The following is a 17,686-nucleotide window of genomic DNA, read 5'->3' on the forward strand; positions in this document are numbered from 1 at the left end:
GAAGCTGATAAATGGTTTCTCTCTCTGTCTATACATTTATTTTGTGTAGTTTTCATTGAAAAAAAGGCAGAAGGCACACTAAAAAGTGTGTGCCATTATGTTAACATTGGACACGGGCAGGAAGTATTTAATACACCACACTTAATCACCATAATTGTCCGTTTTTCACTATGGCTACATGCATGTGACTGTGATGGCTGGGCAGAAACATCTGACAGATAGGCCTATGCTTGAGCTAGGTTAGGTGACAAGTGTTTGACATGTTTATTTTATTTCAGCAGTTGTACCAGCTAAAGGGCAAATGAAACTTGAGTGTTGGTATACCCACAGCAGAGCAGAGCTGTGTACACTTAAGACTTCAACTCAATTTATAATTTACAATTTAGGCATTTGCCAGACGCTCTTAATCCAGAGCAATTTACAGTAAACAAGAACGAAAACATGGTAATACATCAAATACATCAATATACTCATCATGAATCATACTAAGAACCTAACAGTGGAATAGAACTATGGTATAATCTGAACCTGTTTACTTCGATCATCAACAGTAAATGGTGCATTTATATAGCGCCTTTATCCAAGGCGCTTTACATAGATTGTGCATTACATTCACCCATTCACACAAACATTCATACGTGGTACACCTTTACATAGATTGTACATTTCTCTCACCCATTCACACACAGATGGCAGAGGAAACCATGCAAAGCACCAACCTGCACATCGGGAGCAAAAGGGTTCAGAGTCTTGCTCAAGGACACTTCGACAATGACTCTGGGGGAGCCTGGGTTTGAACTGGCAACCTTGCAGTTCCCATCCAGCCACTCTACCCCTGAGCCACCACTCCATGTATGACATAAACATTGACATTACATCCAACATTTCCTTCTGGTTGATCAAAAAGGCCTAGTTATACCAATGACAACACACACACACACACACCGGATGAAAATATTCACTACAACACTACTGGAGTGTAAAAATATGGCAGAGCATTTAAAGTTCTCCTTGACCACCATGCAGTCCAGAGCCTGCCTGAGCATCATATTGGTTATTGGCTTTAAAAAAAACTGTCCATGTGTAAAATTGTGAACAAATTCAGACTGTGTTCTTTAAATTAGGGCCAATCGTACACCCTGCTTTTGTCAAGAGACGTGTTGAATGAGTTGTCATGATACATGCCACTCTTCCCCAGATCTTGTGTAAATCTTTGTGACCGAGGATGGTAAGTACAGGGTGAACTCTCAAACGTTGGCGGGCGTCTACCGTAGTCACTCGAGGAGGTCTTGTACAGGAGATTCTGGGGTTTTGTCCATGGCACTGGTGATGATGATAACTCTTTAACCGATGGGGTCATCATGCAAGAGAAGACTGGGTTGCCAGGGTTGACACATGTTGTTTTTTCCGGATTATTTTGTTCCTTCTGCTCTTGGAAGGCTGCTGGCATCATTGTGGTACTGCTGGTACCTATAAGAAAGGTTTCACAGAAATTCTATGCTTTAATATTGCAAATCAGGAATTGACTTTGATAGGCAGATATGGAAAAGCACACTATAGTGACAAAATGTAAATTGATACTGAAATATCAAGTAGTCATCTATTAATGTATGGTGTCTGCACTGAAGAGACACTTGTTCACACTAGCTGGGTCTGAATTCGTTAAAATCGTGCACTTGGTGACAAGTTTTTGATTTTTGGTATGGTGGTAGGTATGGTTATAAGGTTTTCAAAAACCATCGCAAACAAGTTGGGAGCGCCCCACAATGGCATTTTGCAGCCATTGTGGACGCAATCTTGAAAATGATGCCTTTCCAGACGTTATTTTTTCCTAATTCTTTAGTATGTTATTTAGCACACCCAATACTAATAGAATCCATTGAAAAATCTCTTTTATCAATTATTATGGTTTTTAACCATATACTGGCCCATTTGATATTAGATTCATTGCAAACAGACCACTAGGGGGCGAACCCGACTTGTTTGCGATGGTTTTTGAAAACCTTATACCCATACCTAACATCATGCCAAAAATCTAAAACTTGTCACCAAGAGTATAATTGTTATGATTTTTTATGTATTAAATCCCAGTTTATTGGCATTTTAAGCTCCTGGCAGCCATCGTGGACGCCATCTTGAAAATGATGCCTTTCCAGAAGTTATTTTTTCCTAATTTTTTAGTATGTTATTTAGCACACCCAATAATAATAGAATCCATTGGAAAATCTCTTGTATCAATTATTTTGATTTTTAGCCATATACTGACCCATTTAATATTAGATTCATTGCAAACAGGCCACTAGGGGGCGCTCCCAACTCGTTTGCGATGGTTTTTGAAAACCTTATAACCATACCTACCATCATACCAAAAATCAAAAACTTGTCACCAAGTGCACGATCTTGTTGATTTTGGACGAATTCAGACCCAGCTACACAGGCTTTTTGTTTATTCACGTGTTGATGCAAAGCATCCATGGGTCTCTTGAAAGGCACTGTAGAGGGTATGCGCATGCATAAAGTGAATGGGAAATCGAGTGGCAAATCGAGTGGCAAAGTGAGTTTAACATTGTTTAATGTCGTTTAATGCAATTAGATATGACTTTTCTGTTTGGATACGGGCTGTCAAGGCCAGAAAGTATTTTTTAGCCACTCAGTGGGCATTCCTGTATAACTTCCTGGTTTGATGATGATGTTACACGCATACCCTCTATAAGTTATTATTATTATTATTATTATTATAGAGAAACAAAAAACACTTTCTGCACACAATCAAGGATAATTCAGGTAGGCCTACACAAATCACTTGTCTTTTAAGTTATATACTGTATAGATAGATCTGTCAGAGTTTGTAAATCTATTAATTGTTGTTGAGCATTAGTTCATTAACTGGAGTAGCATCGTAGTCTATAGCCTATATTTGCTACCAATTTATCTCTGAAAACATTCTGTGATTAAACGACTGTAGTGAAACTACATAAAAATGTTATTAGTTAACATACCTTATCTGTAGATGAACCTTTACAGAATGTGTTGATTTGGCTGCCTTGGTCTTCGGTGTTTGAAGTGCACTTAGCAACAAGCCTATCCTTGCACAACAGAAGTCTCGGTTACTATGGTTACTAGTGTAGCGACTACTGCTAACCACTGCTGCTTTCGCGTCAGTGGAATTTCAACTAGTGGTCCGGGGACCATCAGTGGTCCTTGAGGGGGTTCCAGGTGGTCCCAAGCTAAATGATTGAGAGTTGGTAACCAAATGAACACTTTACTATAGATCGTTGACTCCTGTAGGTCCATTTGGTTTAATTTACGCTCTTAAGAGTTAAATTATTGTTAAACATCTGCATTAATTAATTTTACACAGTCTACACAATTAGAGAATGTAGAAGAAAATCTTTATTTTGATCAAACATTTGCTCGTTATCTCTCCTAATGGTACCAACATCAATACAGTATGGAATTGTGGAATGGCATGGAATTTTTTATCCAATGACAACAAAATATTATTTTTTTGGCTCTCGGTGGTCGTGGCTCAAATGCCGACTAAATAATGGACCTTGATATGAAAAGGGTTGAAATCTATTGCTTTAGTTTAAATCTGTAAATTTGTATTTGGCAAGATCTGCAACTCTCAGCAAGTAGGCCTATATTTCACGTGGACAGACCTGTTTGGAATGGAATGTGTTCATAAAAAACACTCATAAAGATGACAGACAAGTAGCTTGAGTGAATCCTTGATACTTAGATAATGTCCCATCATTTTCCAGAACTACCCTCAGACCAGAAGCCTTACCTCAGTCGATTGTCACATTTGCCTTCATTGTTTGGCTCAAAACCTGAGGTTGACTAGATAGCATGTTTTAGATCATGCTAGCCTATCCACATTTGTAGAAATGTTTTCTTTGAACTCTACTAGTGGTGTTTGACTAAGGTTCATGATGCCATTCAGGCTCTGAAAATGCAAGACTTAAAACAGTGTTTTCAGACTGACATTTCAGGTGCTTTGATCTGATTATTTTGCTTGTGGCAGATCTAGCTGTAGTTAACATGCAGTGATCTGAAATGGGTCAATTACAAACTATTTATTAATATTCAAGGTTCATCTGATCCTACAGCATATGCAATTATGCACAACTCCAGTGTAAGCATTGACTGCTCCGATTCATTGTAAATCGCTTTTTGTTCTCTGCATATTGTAAAAAAAATGTCCCCTTCTATATCCAAATTGTTAGTGATTGTGCTTTTATATTTGCATAACAGGTGGATGGATTTCCATTTTCCATACATTTTACAGGTGGGTGAATGTATCACCATGGCTCACATTAGACTCATACTTTGATTGCTCACCTCAAAACATACAGTTTAACAAAAATAAAAACCACTTAATTCCAAACATATATAAAGTTTATTCAACAACAAAGAAAATATAACCATTTTAGTCTGAAAAACCTCAACAATATTGCATACTGATGTTACTGGTAGAAATGGACATCAAAACTTCTAGTCGTGTAGAATATATATATTTATTTTCTCTAAAATAAGGCATTATTTGTAGCATCTGCTACCATATTATAAGTGCTTGAGAAGTATACACCGAGTATTTCAACAGTTTAGAGAAAAATAACAATTTTTCTATTCCAGAGCCATATAATCATGGTTGGGATGTAAAAAGCTACTATGAATTATGCGGTGGTGCACAAATAATTTTATTTTTGTCTTTCAAATGAAGGTAATGGCATTCAGATAAAGCATTTGATTGAAGGTGGAAAGCTTTTTGTGCCCGGTGTCATTGAACTCTTGGTACCAGATAGTTCAAATAATTCACTCAAACTTGATGCCCTGGGCCAGGGGAAGGTCCTTGCTGTAGTTGATTGTACAAGTTGAACGCCTCATGTATTGTTTCCAAGAGTCACTCCCGGACTCCCTTCCACCTCCTGTGTGTTTCTCCCCCCCGAAGGCCCCTCCGATTTCAGCACCGGCAGTAGGAATGTTGACGTTCACAATGCCGCAGTCTGACCCTTTTGGGCCCAACCAGCGGAAAACCCGACCCATATCTTTGGTGAAGATGCTGCTCGACAGGCCCTGTTTGACCTCGTTGTTCCAGGCAAAGGCCTCCTCTTCCGTGTTGAACTTGAGAACGTAAAGGATGGGAACGAAGGTCTCGGTGTGGACGATGGGAGCATCATGAGCCAGTCCTGTGATGATGGTGGGCTCAACATAGTTTCCAGGGCGATCTATCACCTTGCCTCCGCACACCACCGTACCACCCTGTTGCTTAGCCTGCTCAATAGCAGCCAGGTACTGCTCTATGGCATTCTTTGTGTGAAGAGGCCCATAGAGGGTGGTGGGGTCCCAAGGGTCGCCGATGCGAATTTGTTTGTAGGCCTTAGCAATCCTCTCTACCACTGCATCGTGAAGGCTCTCGTGTAGCATTAGCCTCCTGGTGGTTGTGCAGCGCTGGCCAGCTGTTCCCACGGAGGCAAAGACAGTCCCTGGCACCACCAGATTCAGATCGGCATCCTCAAAGACAATGATGGCGTTGTTCCCGCCAAGTTCAAGCAGCTGACGACCAAATCGTTCTTGCACCGCCATAGCCACCATTTTTCCCACGTGAGTGCTGCCGGTGAACGACACCAGATCCACGCGCTCGTCCTTTGCCATGGCGGTGCCGATATCGGCGCCTCCACACGCCATGGAGCAGATGGCACCGGGCAGGTTGTTCTGCTCCAGCACCTCGGCTACAATTTTGGTTACAGCGACAGTTGTGAGAGGGGTGGTGGGGGCTCCTTTCCACAGGCAGACATTACCGCAGATGAGAGCGATCGCGTTGTTCCAGCCATACACAGCGACAGGAAAGTTGAAGGCTGTGATAATCCCCACCAGGCCCACTGGGTTCCACTGCTCAATGAGGGCATGGCCCGGCCTTTCTGACGGGAGAATGGGCCCGCCGATCATCCTGGATAGGCCGACGGCATAGTCGCAGACGTCAACGTATTCTTGCACTTCTCCCACTCCCTCCACATAGATCTTGCCCATTTCCAACGACACCAAGCTTCCGAGAACTTTGATCTTGCTCCTCAACGCGTCGCCGATCTGTCTCACGATCTCCCCTCTTTTGGGCGCTGGAATATCAGCCCACATTTTCCAGGCTTCCCTCGATTTCAGTATGGTTTCTTCATATTCTGCCATTGTTGCCTGGCGTACTCTGGCAATGGGCTCATTGTTGGCTGGGCAGTACGACGTGATGACCTTGAAGACAAAACACCAGTTAAGAAACAATATTGTACCCCTAGAATGTTTAGAAACAAACTTTATAACATTGAGTGTAGAATTCAGTGGATCATAATTTGACAAAACAATGTGTTGTGCATTACATTACAGTGTAACTTGATGGTAACAATGCGTTTATGATCAAGTGTTTTGTTTACCATGGATATATAAGTGCATGCATTTATCATTACATTACAGTGTAACTTGATGGTAACAATGTGTTTATGATCAAGTGTTTTGTTTACCATGGATATAGAAGTGCATGTGCATTTATCATTTTACAAGTCAGAGCCATGTTTATTTATTGGACAAAATGAAAACTATTATGGGTATTAAAAGTTATATAACTATATAGAATCTTGTAATACCCATAATAATGCATTTTAGAATAAATAATAGTTAATCACTGGTCGTCATTAAGGGAGTATGCTGCCTATTTATGAACTGATGAGAACAGAACAGAATTGATTAGCCACGTCGTTCTTTGATTTGATCGGCTTGACGGCAATGAATAGCCACGCGTTAGCAGTGAAGCTAGCAGTTTAAAAAATGAATGCCACTGTCACAAATACACCGACCGATTCAAACAATCAAATGCAAGCTGTTGTTTCACAAATGCATTGTACAGTGCAGATTGCATGCATGATGTGGTGGCATTTGCAGAATGTGTCTTTGCAACCACCCTTGCTCCGCCACATTTAGCCTTAGCTATATTTGGAAAGTTGGGACTCAAGTCAAAGCTAAAAGCTAATCTTGTTGGTTAAGGTGCTCACCTCGCCCTGTCCTCCCCACGTCCCGTTGTAAACACCATGGTTTTCCTCGGCCAGGCCCAGCTCTTTGAGCCAGGCGTACTTCGGCTGGTTGATAAGAAGCGTGGACATGGCTGCGGAGCGGAGAGAGAAAGCTTTCGATGGGACTGTTCGGTGTAATGAGGTGGTTAGGATGAGGAGGCGCTGCATAGCTGGACAACACGGAGGTGCAATGGCTGCAATAAACCGCTAGCATGCATACATATGGCATACATGCATGCAGGCATAGATATATATGCAGGGCCCGCGCCACGCAACAAGTAACCTACTACCCCCAGGGTTGCCAGATTTATTGTGTGAGAGAAATAAGCAGTGTTTTTTATTTTATATACATTTTTATTTTATTTTTAGTCAATCGTTTGCATTTACATTTTTAGTCACCTGGAAATGGAATGTTTTAGTGTTAGACTGTTAGTCAAGTTTTAGTCAACTAAATCTACAGTTAATCCCGTCGACTAAAATGTATTTTGGCGAGCCTTGATAGTTCAGCATGCAACCTACTGCACGGATCTCTTGTCCACTATAGTCCCTTCCTAACATTTTAGTCTAGTTTTTATTTGTTGACGAAATTGTCAATATATATAGTCTTAGTTTTAGTCATCATAGCTTAGTTTTCATTGAGTTTTAGTGAAAAAAGGTAGTCTACTCTGCAAAGCAATTTTGCAGAAGAAGCCCAAAGTGGATTATGATAAGCGGACATGGCAACACACTGACAGCACACTGACAGCATGACGTTCTGACAGGCGATTGGTCCATAAGGTCTCACCTCCTTCTGAAGCCGTCGTACCTTTTATATACTCTATGGTCGTACCGCGTGGTGTCCTTATAAATGATTGGTCCATTCGGGGCACCTCCTCAAGAACACACTTGTGACTTCTAAATTCTAGCTACCAGAACTATATTCATTCATTTTCATGCTTGCAGCCTTGCATTAGTTTCTGATGTAATCAGATTACATGTTATAATAGTGTATACTATTTCGAGCATATGGAATACAAGGCCCCATGATAGCGATTGATTGATAATACGGCTAATACCATGGCATCATAGTTATGATGAATACCAGAGATAGACTGAAAAATAGGATACTACACACTCGGTTCAGTAGGTGGCGCTATGCACATTTACGTGTTGCTTTGCAGTTCGCCAAGGTCGCAGAAGAAGACGGAAGCGGAGATGACGTACCGTTTCACACTAGCCAATTAAAACGTTGGAACCATTGTTGCCATGTCCGCTTATTATAAGCTACTTTGGGCTTGTTTCTTTTTATTATGTAAAGCTGCTTGTAAATATTTGTAGTTGTTGCGGGCAGAGACGAAATGTTTTTATAATCGTCATGGGGGCCCGCACGCCCGACCCACAGACTCTAGTCACTGGTTGCGGTTTTTAAAGTTGTTTAAACCAGTGATTCCCACATTAATGTAGATTTGTCCAATATCCTACATCTAAAAAATATTTTGTGCCAGGGACCCCCCCCCCCATACCATTTTTGTTTCGTCAGTTAAAATGTTTCAAAAATATTCAATATTTGTCTTTTTCCCCCACTATTTGTTTTGTTAAAAATGGTATATCTACAAGCTCAACAGTTTTCAGTAGCTTGTTTTCATAGACCTGGATGCTTATTTCTCTCACACAATCTGGCAACACTGATTAGAACCACATCTTTGTTGCTTGCGTCAATGCTTCACAAAACAAAACAATGTACAAAAACCTTCTATAAAACACAGAAACAAACGGCTTTAGGGTCACCTTTCATCCATGCAGAGTTAGTTATATTAGCTGTCTGAGTGGGACATACCACCACAAAAAGAACGAATAAGTGCCTACTGCCTACCTGATCTACCGTTTGTTTAGCAGTGGTGAGCTGCTACACTGCTGGAGCTTGTTGAGTGAGTTGGAGAAGATGGACAGTGAATTAAAAAAATACATATTAAATAAAATAAATATATATATATATACACACACACATATTTTATATGTATACTATAATTTAATATGTACTGTAGAGTTGGTATTAAATATATGTATTTAATATGTATCATGTATGTGTACTCAGTACTCTAGAGTTAGTATTAATGTATTTGATATGTATAATATGTATGTTGTAGAGTTGGAGAAGATGGACAGTGAATTTCAGCGTGATGGAAGAGTCCTTGATCTTACTGATGACGCTTGGAGAGAAGACCGACTGCCTTATGAAGATGTCACCATACCCTTGGTTGGTTGATTGATTGATTGATTCATTTATTTCACAGTATGTATGCAGAATGGGTACAACTACATTTCAAACGAAACTTACGAAAGCACAAGTCAATACAAAAACTGTGACTTTGTGGGAATACCAGACGAGTCGCCCCTAAACCAACTCGCCCCGGGCGTACAGCCGGCGGTACTGCGCGGCCTGGTATTCCTAAAGTAACTAATGCTTAAACGGTTAAACCTAACCTTATTCCTAACCTTAACCTCAGTAAAACTATGCCTAACCCTATACCTAAACTTAAACCCAGTAAAACTATGCATAACACTAAACTTATTTCTAACCTTATTCTCAGTAAAACAAAATAAAGAATACAAGAACCGTGGCAAAGAGATTCTATGAGCTGAATCTGGGTTGGACATGGTTTGTTGAAGTCCCTCTGGTGTTGTGAGTTTCTTGTTGATGCGTGTGGTTTCTTTTACACATGCATGATTGCTGGCATCAATTTCCACATGGCTAGTATTGCCATAACAATAACAATCCAAGTTTGGCAGGAAATAAGCGGACCTGGTAACCCAAGGCAGCCAATCAGGAGGAGGTCGTGACTGTGACTAGGTCGTCTACATTTCATGAGCTGTTTGACCAGCAGCTAAAGCAGCTGGTAAAAACATTAGTTATGACTCATAACAGTAGAGAATAGAGAGATAACCAAAGTGAGATAAAGCACAATGACAGACAGCATGGTCAAAATACTCTTGTGTAAGCAGAAGAAACAGCACATTTAATAAAGCAAGCTCCACTGTATTTATATTGGCCACATGACGTAGTTATTTAGTGCCCTAAACCAGTGGTTTTCAACCAGTGGTCCGGGAGGGGGTTCCAGGTGGTCCCCAGCTAAATGATGGAGAGTTGGTAACCAAATGTACCCTTATAGAGCTTTAAAGGAGCATTCAGTGATTTTGGTGATTTGGAAAACCACCCAGTCCGCCCCGGTAACAAAAAGTGCACATGCACGCTCTACAGTGGGGGGAAGTGCAACAGGCCAACAGCATGTGCACCAAGGCCCGCCCCCACTCGATCATGATTGGAGGAAGGCCCCTCTCATCCTGATTGGATGAAGGTTTTGCCACCCGCCACCAAAACTGAAACTAGGGTTTTTTTTACCCCAGGGGCTCACTGGGGACAGGGAGGATTTCCTTATATGGTCAGCACACTCTATAGTAGGGAGGATTATCCAGAAAAAAAGAAAAAATAAGTGATATTTGAATTAAGTCAAATCACTGAATATACCTTTAAGGCTTAGAGTATAAAATGAAACCACGCTCAAGAGTTGCATTATTAAACATCTGCATTACTTAATTTACAAGAAGTCTACACAATTATAGAATGTAGAAGAATTGTTATTTTGTTCAACGACAACAAAATATTCAAAGTTTTGGGTCTGAGAGGCTAAATGTCATCAAATGATGGTCCGTGGCTCAAAGCGTGAATTCCGTTTGTGTCCGAGCATAGGCATGGTAACGCCCCACCTGCCTGTGAATGGTCTACCAACACTGCCCGTCTTGACTGTCCTCCGAGACGCGAGATTACTCCGTGGTGAGATTGAGAAATAAATAATACAACAAGAGAATGACAGCTTGGCACGCGCAACAGAATGCAGCCTTGTAACTAACTTGTAAGTTTTATTTTTGTAGAAGAGACAAACGTATTGTTTATGCCGTTTGCTTTGATTGAATACGTATGTTGTACTATGATTTGATTTGGGTAAATAAAGTGTTAGTGTATTAATCTAATTATAGTAAATTAATACTATTACACTAAAAAGGATAAAGATGAAGGGAAAATATACCTTTTTTTATAGTACAATAATGTTTCAACACAAACACTTTATTTTAGAACACACCCAAATCATATTATGGCGTGCATGTTCAATCAATTATTCCTTCAAAGCAAACGGCATAAACAATATTAGTTTGCCTCTTCTACAAAAATACAAGTTAGCGTTCTCTTGTATCATACCATACTACTTGTATTATTTCCCACCACGGAGTAACCTTGCATCAGAGTCAGACTATCCAGGATTCCAGGCATCCAGCATATCCACCTCGGACGGAGCTCGGAGGACAGTCAAGACGGGCAGTGTCGGTAGGCCAATCACAGGCAGGTGGGGCGCTACCATGCCTATGCTCGGACACAAACGGAATTCGCGCTGGCTCAAATGCTGAATAAATAATGGGCCTTGATATGAAAAGGGTTAAAAACCACTGCCCTAAACAAACATTAAAGTCCATTATAGACTTGGCTGGCAAACTATTTATGTCATAAGTGCTCTAAACAAACATGCATTAAAAAGTCGATAGACTTGGCTGACATGATGTAATCGTCAGAAGCCGTGCATTGGTGCTATAGTGCCCCTCAAAAACAACAATAATGATTGAAGCTCCAGTGCCAGGATCACAGATGGTTCCTGGCTTTTTAGCGACCTATACTTTTATGATTTGGTGCTTGGAATTGGAATCCCTTTCCACAACTTATTTATGTGAATGAAGGGCCACATTTCATGTAAAAAATAAGATTTCACTTGCGTACGAATAGATAATGGCATGAGCTGGTTGCTGTTTAAAAAGCGGTACGTAAAGTTGTGCCACACCCTGCCAAGTTATTGGACACCTAAAATAGGTACATTCATGTACTGGTCTCTGGCCTTTCTAGCATCCAAGGCTGGAGACAAAATATCTGACATGAGTTGAACTTGTGCTCCCGCTGAACTAATGGCATTCTCTCTTCTCTTTTTTTTCAGCACGAGCTTCCTGAAGCTGAGCAGGATAATGGTGGATCCACAGAGTCCGTAAAAGAACAAGAGATGAAGTGGACTGACCTGGCCTTGCAAAGTCTTCATGAAAACACGCCAAACACAGGAAGCTAAAGGTTCTGCTGTAGTAATGACTGTGGTACCTACCACTATTCTACACCTCCTCCAACCCCACTCACTTTAAAGGCTGTACTGTAGTAATGACTGTGGTACCTACCACTATTCTACACCTCCTCCAACCCCACTCACTTTAAAGGCTGTACTGTAGTAATGACTGTGGTACCTACCACTATTCTACACCTCCTCCGACCCCACTCACTTTAAAGGCTGTACTGTAGTAATGGCTGTGGTACCTACCACTATTCTACACCTCCTCTGACGGTCTGACCCCACTCACTCTAATCACTGGCTTATAAAGCTACAAGTTCACAATGCATCGCAGATGCAACACGTGAGCTTGTAGATCGGCTATTTCCGGCACACGATACACCTTCGTAGAAAAGTATAAATCTGGCTTAATTTAACTTGCAGGAGGACAGAGCTCTTGATAAATAATAAGTAGTAGGTTACAGCTAAATACAAAGGTGGTAAATGCATCTTGGCGTTAGAGAGGTCTTTGTTTTGTACACTGTACATCATTTTTATATTTGAGTCATGGCTGCATTTCTTTTTACATTGGTTATTTCCAAAATAATCAATATAATTAGTAAATAACCATAATTTATGTAATCAATATATTAACTATGCTTTGAATTGGGGATTTAACAAGCCATCATTTGAGAGATTGATAGACAGAACTTGAAAGCTGCATTTTGTATACACCGTTTCTTTTTTTGTTAAGATATTTGGTTCTACTCGTCAATATAAGACAAAATAGAAGGTGTTTCTCAGAGTTTTGTTACTTGAAAAGTGAGACCACCCATGACGACTATCACCTGGGTGTCGAACATGAATGTGTGGCTATAGAGATGAATATTTAATTTACCAAACAAGACTAAATAAATGATAACATTTATGACGAAGAGACACGCCAACTGTGTGGTTATTGTACTTTGCAGGCACGTATTGTGGATTAAAATGTTGACTGGGCAAATTAGCATCGCCAGTGCGTGTGGGGGACGGACGGACGTGCAACTGAAACCGGTTTTGCCGGCTTGCTAATGGAGCACCATTTTAAAACAAAGGCGGCTTGCTGTGGTTGGTGTGATTTTGGGTCTGCCGATCGGCTCACTCGAGGTGAAGCAGAAAGTCTGGTTGTTTTTTCGCCCCAGTATTTCAGAAGCTAGACTGGGGCAAGATCTCAATTGACTGGGCCTGTTGCCCGAGTGGCCCAATGGACACTTTTGGCACTTTGCATCCATGTTCTTGGAGTTTTCTTTTCTTCTTTCTTTTCACTGTGACTGCGGCTTCCCCTCTGCCATGAGCTTGGAGATGTGGTCACGTGGTCCCTTCCCCAGGAGGACAGAGGGATGACGGTACGAGCCTGCCAGACGGTCCCACATTGTGAAGTATTGGCCATAATTGTAGTTGAAGTATAGATGATGGTCCACATGGTGGGCAGCGCCGTTGATGACCTCTATGAGAGGACCAGGGAGGCAGTAGTCGCCGTCATGTATGGAAACGGTCCAGATATTGACGAACACAAAGAGGGAAAGATAAACCACCTTTGTGGAGTAGGAGGAAGCCATTGACAGGTTCAGAATATGAAGAAAAAAATCAGATGCTCAGAATATCCAACTGAGAAATAATGTGTTGGACACTTGTACTTTTAGCTACAGTTTATGGATTTGAATGCCACAGACTTGGTTCAAATATTAATTGCAACAAAGAACAAGAGGCAGAGTACCTTGTGAAGTGGGAAGAGGAAAGGGTAAACATGGTAGGGTAGGCTTTGCAGGAAACCATCGACTGGATGGAAGGCGTGGCTGGCAAACGGTGTGGGGATCTTGAATATATGGTGCTGTTTATGTAAGTGCTGTGGGGGTGGTACAAGAGATGCTCACGTGAAATGCAAACACATACTGAAACGTTTAAACCAATTAATACCTCAGTTGAAAACCAATAGAAATTGTATATTCAATTCTGATGATGATCAGTGATGATGATGATGGATCAGTCAACTGACATGACTCAGGTAGGGATGGAGCTTGTTAATTTCTATTGATAACGAGCACCTTATCGAGCATTTTTTGTTTTGTGGAACGACGGGAGACAACAATAAATTCTGAACAGAACCATGCAGTCTTTTACTATAGGGCCTTCAAATACAGTAGCCTACTTTTCTAACAGATGGAATTATTTACCTTTGGTTAATATTAAGGAAACTGTTAACTGGTTAATGTGTGTGCCGTCACTTCAAAAGTGTAATTTTATTTGGGCAGCGATAGTTGGCAGGTATCGATACACTTTTAGACCGTCATCTTTGTGCCAGTGTGGGTGATTAGTTTTAATTCTTGATCGCCTCTTGTCTTGATTGTTTAAACATGACGTCATGGTCCGCTATGCTCGATAACAGGCTTGATAAGCCCAAAGCTCATTGACACCGGGTACTCAATAAGCTTGTTATCAGGTTTTTTCGGGTATCGGGTTTCGAGCTCCATCCCTACTCATAAGACAAGACCATAGGAGCAGTTACTTGACAGCAAGCAGTTTATTTTGACTTCCACCACTAGTCACTATGGCTTATTTACAAAGATGATTGTTTACTGTAGAGCCAAACTGATGAAGACCTCCTTAGATTGTGATTAAACCCACCTTATAAATGCTCTTATGATGCATGCACCGGTGTATCCAGTAAATACACATGTCAGTGAAAAACAGGAAGCCAGCAATGCTTAAGAACACCCCATGCCAGCCTGAAACAACAACACACAATACAATTAATTTACTTTTGATTAACACAAGTAAATGTATTTCTTCCAAAGTAACACACTAAGAAATTTTGCTCATGACAAACGTATAGAGTATCATAAGCATCTCATCATGCATGATTTTCTTCTGAATTGATTTATGGGCAACTGGCGGCCTGAGGGCCACACCTTCACTTAATGGCAGGTTAATATCAGAATACTGATATATTATTGATTTCAGCTGTTACAATTCCAAACATGAACTGCTTTAATTACTTCGTAATTAGCGTAATGAGTAGTATTAAAATGTTATTGTCTTTTTTTATGCCAAATGTATTTGGATTTAGTTCATAAAGTTAACATGGCTATAATTAAAGGCATTTGAAAGGGTTTTGAAATGAAATGAAATAAAATGTAAATTCAACCCATGTGAAGTGAGGGGCGCTAATATATTAAAGTCTTAACTCATGTTGATATGGTGATGTAATGGTGATGTAAAACAAACAGTGCCAACACAAACATTAGAGACAATATGACGTAATGAGGGACAATATGACGTAAATTTTCCCTTCATTGTCAATGGCATTTTAAAACAAACCTTGAACTAAAAACACAGGTTAAATTAAACCTGTATATAGGTAGCGCCCCTCAAAAATAGCAAAGAAAAATCACACTCGTGTGTAGTGAGGGGCGTGCTATCATATTGCTTCATTATTAATCGGAATTTGTGTACGACCGAAATAGCCAATTTGCTCGTCTACATATGATGTAAATTCTCCATTCATTGTCAATGACATTTAATGTTTGTGTTAGGACAAAAATCTACACTAGGCTAGCACCCCTCAAAAATTAAGGATTTCAATTAAAATATACTGTAGCAAAAATAGCAGATCTACAAGCTTGTAGATCGTCTATTTTTGCTACGACAATAATATGCAATGTGGCCATCTGGAGTGAGTGTGGAACTATAGTGGCCCTCTCCATCATCAAAGTTGCCCATCCCTGGTGTACTCTTACCCATAGGAGCGTCGCTGACATTGTTATAAAGTTTGCTGTTTCCTCGGATCTCAGCGAAGAATAAAGCCACGGTCGGTAAGCTCATCCAGAAGAGGGAGGCTGTGGCTAACGTGATCTCCCTTCGTACTTGGTTCTGTCATTGTCACAGTAAAGAGAGTTTAGAGCTGGTTCTGTCATTGTCACAGTAAAGAGAGATTAGAGCTCCTAATTGTGCAAGCTGACAACCCAGCAAGTCAAATGACGTCATTATGACGTTATAATGATGACGTCCCCCGGTGACTCCAGTGACGTTCAGGACTAGCCCATATGGGGATGATCTTTACGTCATTTCCAGGACGTCTTCACCAGTTGAAATAATACAGCTTATTCTGGGCCAGATCTGACTAGTTATGAACTTATGATATGACTTAAGTTGATATGGCCTCGATCGGACTCTCTGATTCATTCGTGGGCAGAATTTATTTTGGTTCAAATCAGGTGATATTCTGTGCCAGATCTGACTAGTCTTGGTTTGACTTGATCTAGCCCCAATCAAGACGTCATTAATTCGTCCAGGTCCAGACTGCTTGCTGGGAACTGTCAGCTATGCTATGCTGTGCTGTTTTATAGCCAGTTGTTTATTATTTTATACTTCGTCGTATGACAGTGTCACACTAAAGTAGCGCCTGTAGCGGAAATAGCTGTATGTGAGCCTGTAGATCAGGGGTTCCCAAAAGGTAGATCATGATCTACCATTAGATCACAAAGGCTTTACAGTACAGGTAGATCACATGACATGGCCCTAAAATATATATAATAAATTAAAAAGGGGAAAAATGGCATCTGTGTTGCGCACAAACGTCAGTAGCATTACAAAGTTATACAAAACAAAATGGTAGCAATTCAAGTCTTATAGGCTATGTAATGTCAGCACCGCTATTCCAAAGCTCCTTCCGGTACATTTTTAAACTATTTTCAGCAATGGGATAATATTTTTGGGTGGGTAGATCTTGTTGAGCTGGTCATTTTGAAAGTAGCTCTCAAGTAAAAAACCCCTGCTGTAGATTTATTTTCCCTATTTTATTTAAAAGAATATATACTTGCTAATCCCAAAATACATGCCCAAAATGGACTTTCTTCCCTGAAAAGTAACGACATAGGATACACACACACACACACACACAGATGAATAGTTAGGCTACTGATTCTGGATCAGTATGTCTACTAAAGTTAATATAATGTATTGTGTTACAGTACAGTTATTACAGTGCTGGTTTCATTATCATTGATACTTACCTCAACAAACTGTGGATGTTGCATGAGTTTATGGTCAAAAATTAAGTAAAAACTGAGGTAAGCAAAGCCAAGGTAAAGGAGTTCTGCTCCCAGGTTGGTGACAACCAGCAGGCTGATGATTTGACGTAGTGCCCCATTTTCAGGCCATGAGGCTGGATACACATATGGGGTGAGGACATAATAGTCTGCAACATTAAGTACATGATCCATGTTTGAATCTGTAAAATGGACAATGAAGAGACCCATTATCCTTTTACCCAATCTGTATGCACACCCAAAATACAGTATATGCGATAGCCAGTTTGTGCACCAAAGACTTAGACTTTTAGAATGTAAGAATTAAAAAAACGTAGGATACATCATATCTAGAAACTGCAAAACTAAACATGCAAATATTAGGAATGTTGGACATTATCGGTAAGGTAGGTAACGTTAGTCAACACTTTTGGCCTTTGTGGGG

The 17,686-nt window shown here is 40.5% G+C and overlaps 3 protein-coding genes across 3 annotated transcripts; 1 reads left to right on the forward strand and 2 right to left on the reverse strand.

Moving 5' to 3' along the window:
- Nucleotides 1–4,383: 4,383 nt before the first annotated feature.
- Nucleotides 4,384–7,333, reverse strand: LOC306923317 (alpha-aminoadipic semialdehyde dehydrogenase-like). Its single transcript, XM_079501367.1, has 2 exons — nucleotides 7,041–7,333; nucleotides 4,384–6,246 (listed from the first exon to the last, which is right to left on the reverse strand). Exons 1-2 carry the CDS (start codon nucleotides 7,224–7,226, stop codon nucleotides 4,819–4,821), a joined length of 1,614 nt encoding a protein of 537 aa, XP_079357493.1. The 5' UTR covers nucleotides 7,227–7,333; the 3' UTR covers nucleotides 4,384–4,818.
- A 1,367-nt stretch (nucleotides 7,334–8,700) lies between these two features.
- anapc13 (anaphase promoting complex subunit 13) lies at nucleotides 8,701–13,109 on the forward strand. Its single transcript, XM_079500883.1, has 3 exons — nucleotides 8,701–8,965; nucleotides 9,185–9,294; nucleotides 12,074–13,109. Exons 2-3 carry the CDS (start codon nucleotides 9,196–9,198, stop codon nucleotides 12,197–12,199), a joined length of 225 nt encoding a protein of 74 aa, XP_079357009.1. The 5' UTR covers nucleotides 8,701–8,965; nucleotides 9,185–9,195; the 3' UTR covers nucleotides 12,200–13,109.
- Nucleotides 13,110–13,431: 322 nt separating this feature from the next.
- LOC306922960 (lathosterol oxidase-like) lies at nucleotides 13,432–17,436 on the reverse strand (the record flags this gene model as incomplete). Its single annotated transcript, XM_079500882.1, has 5 exons — nucleotides 13,432–13,749; nucleotides 13,932–14,060; nucleotides 14,840–14,940; nucleotides 15,952–16,084; nucleotides 17,227–17,436. The coding sequence occupies 5 exons, from the start codon at nucleotides 17,434–17,436 to the stop codon at nucleotides 13,477–13,479; spliced, it is 846 nt and encodes a 281-aa protein (XP_079357008.1). The 3' UTR covers nucleotides 13,432–13,476.
- Nucleotides 17,437–17,686: the final 250 nt, after the last annotated feature.

Source organism: Electrona antarctica (genome assembly GCF_951216825.1).
Source record: "Electrona antarctica genome assembly, chromosome: 5".
Classification (NCBI taxonomy): Eukaryota; Metazoa; Chordata; class Actinopteri; order Myctophiformes; family Myctophidae; genus Electrona; species Electrona antarctica.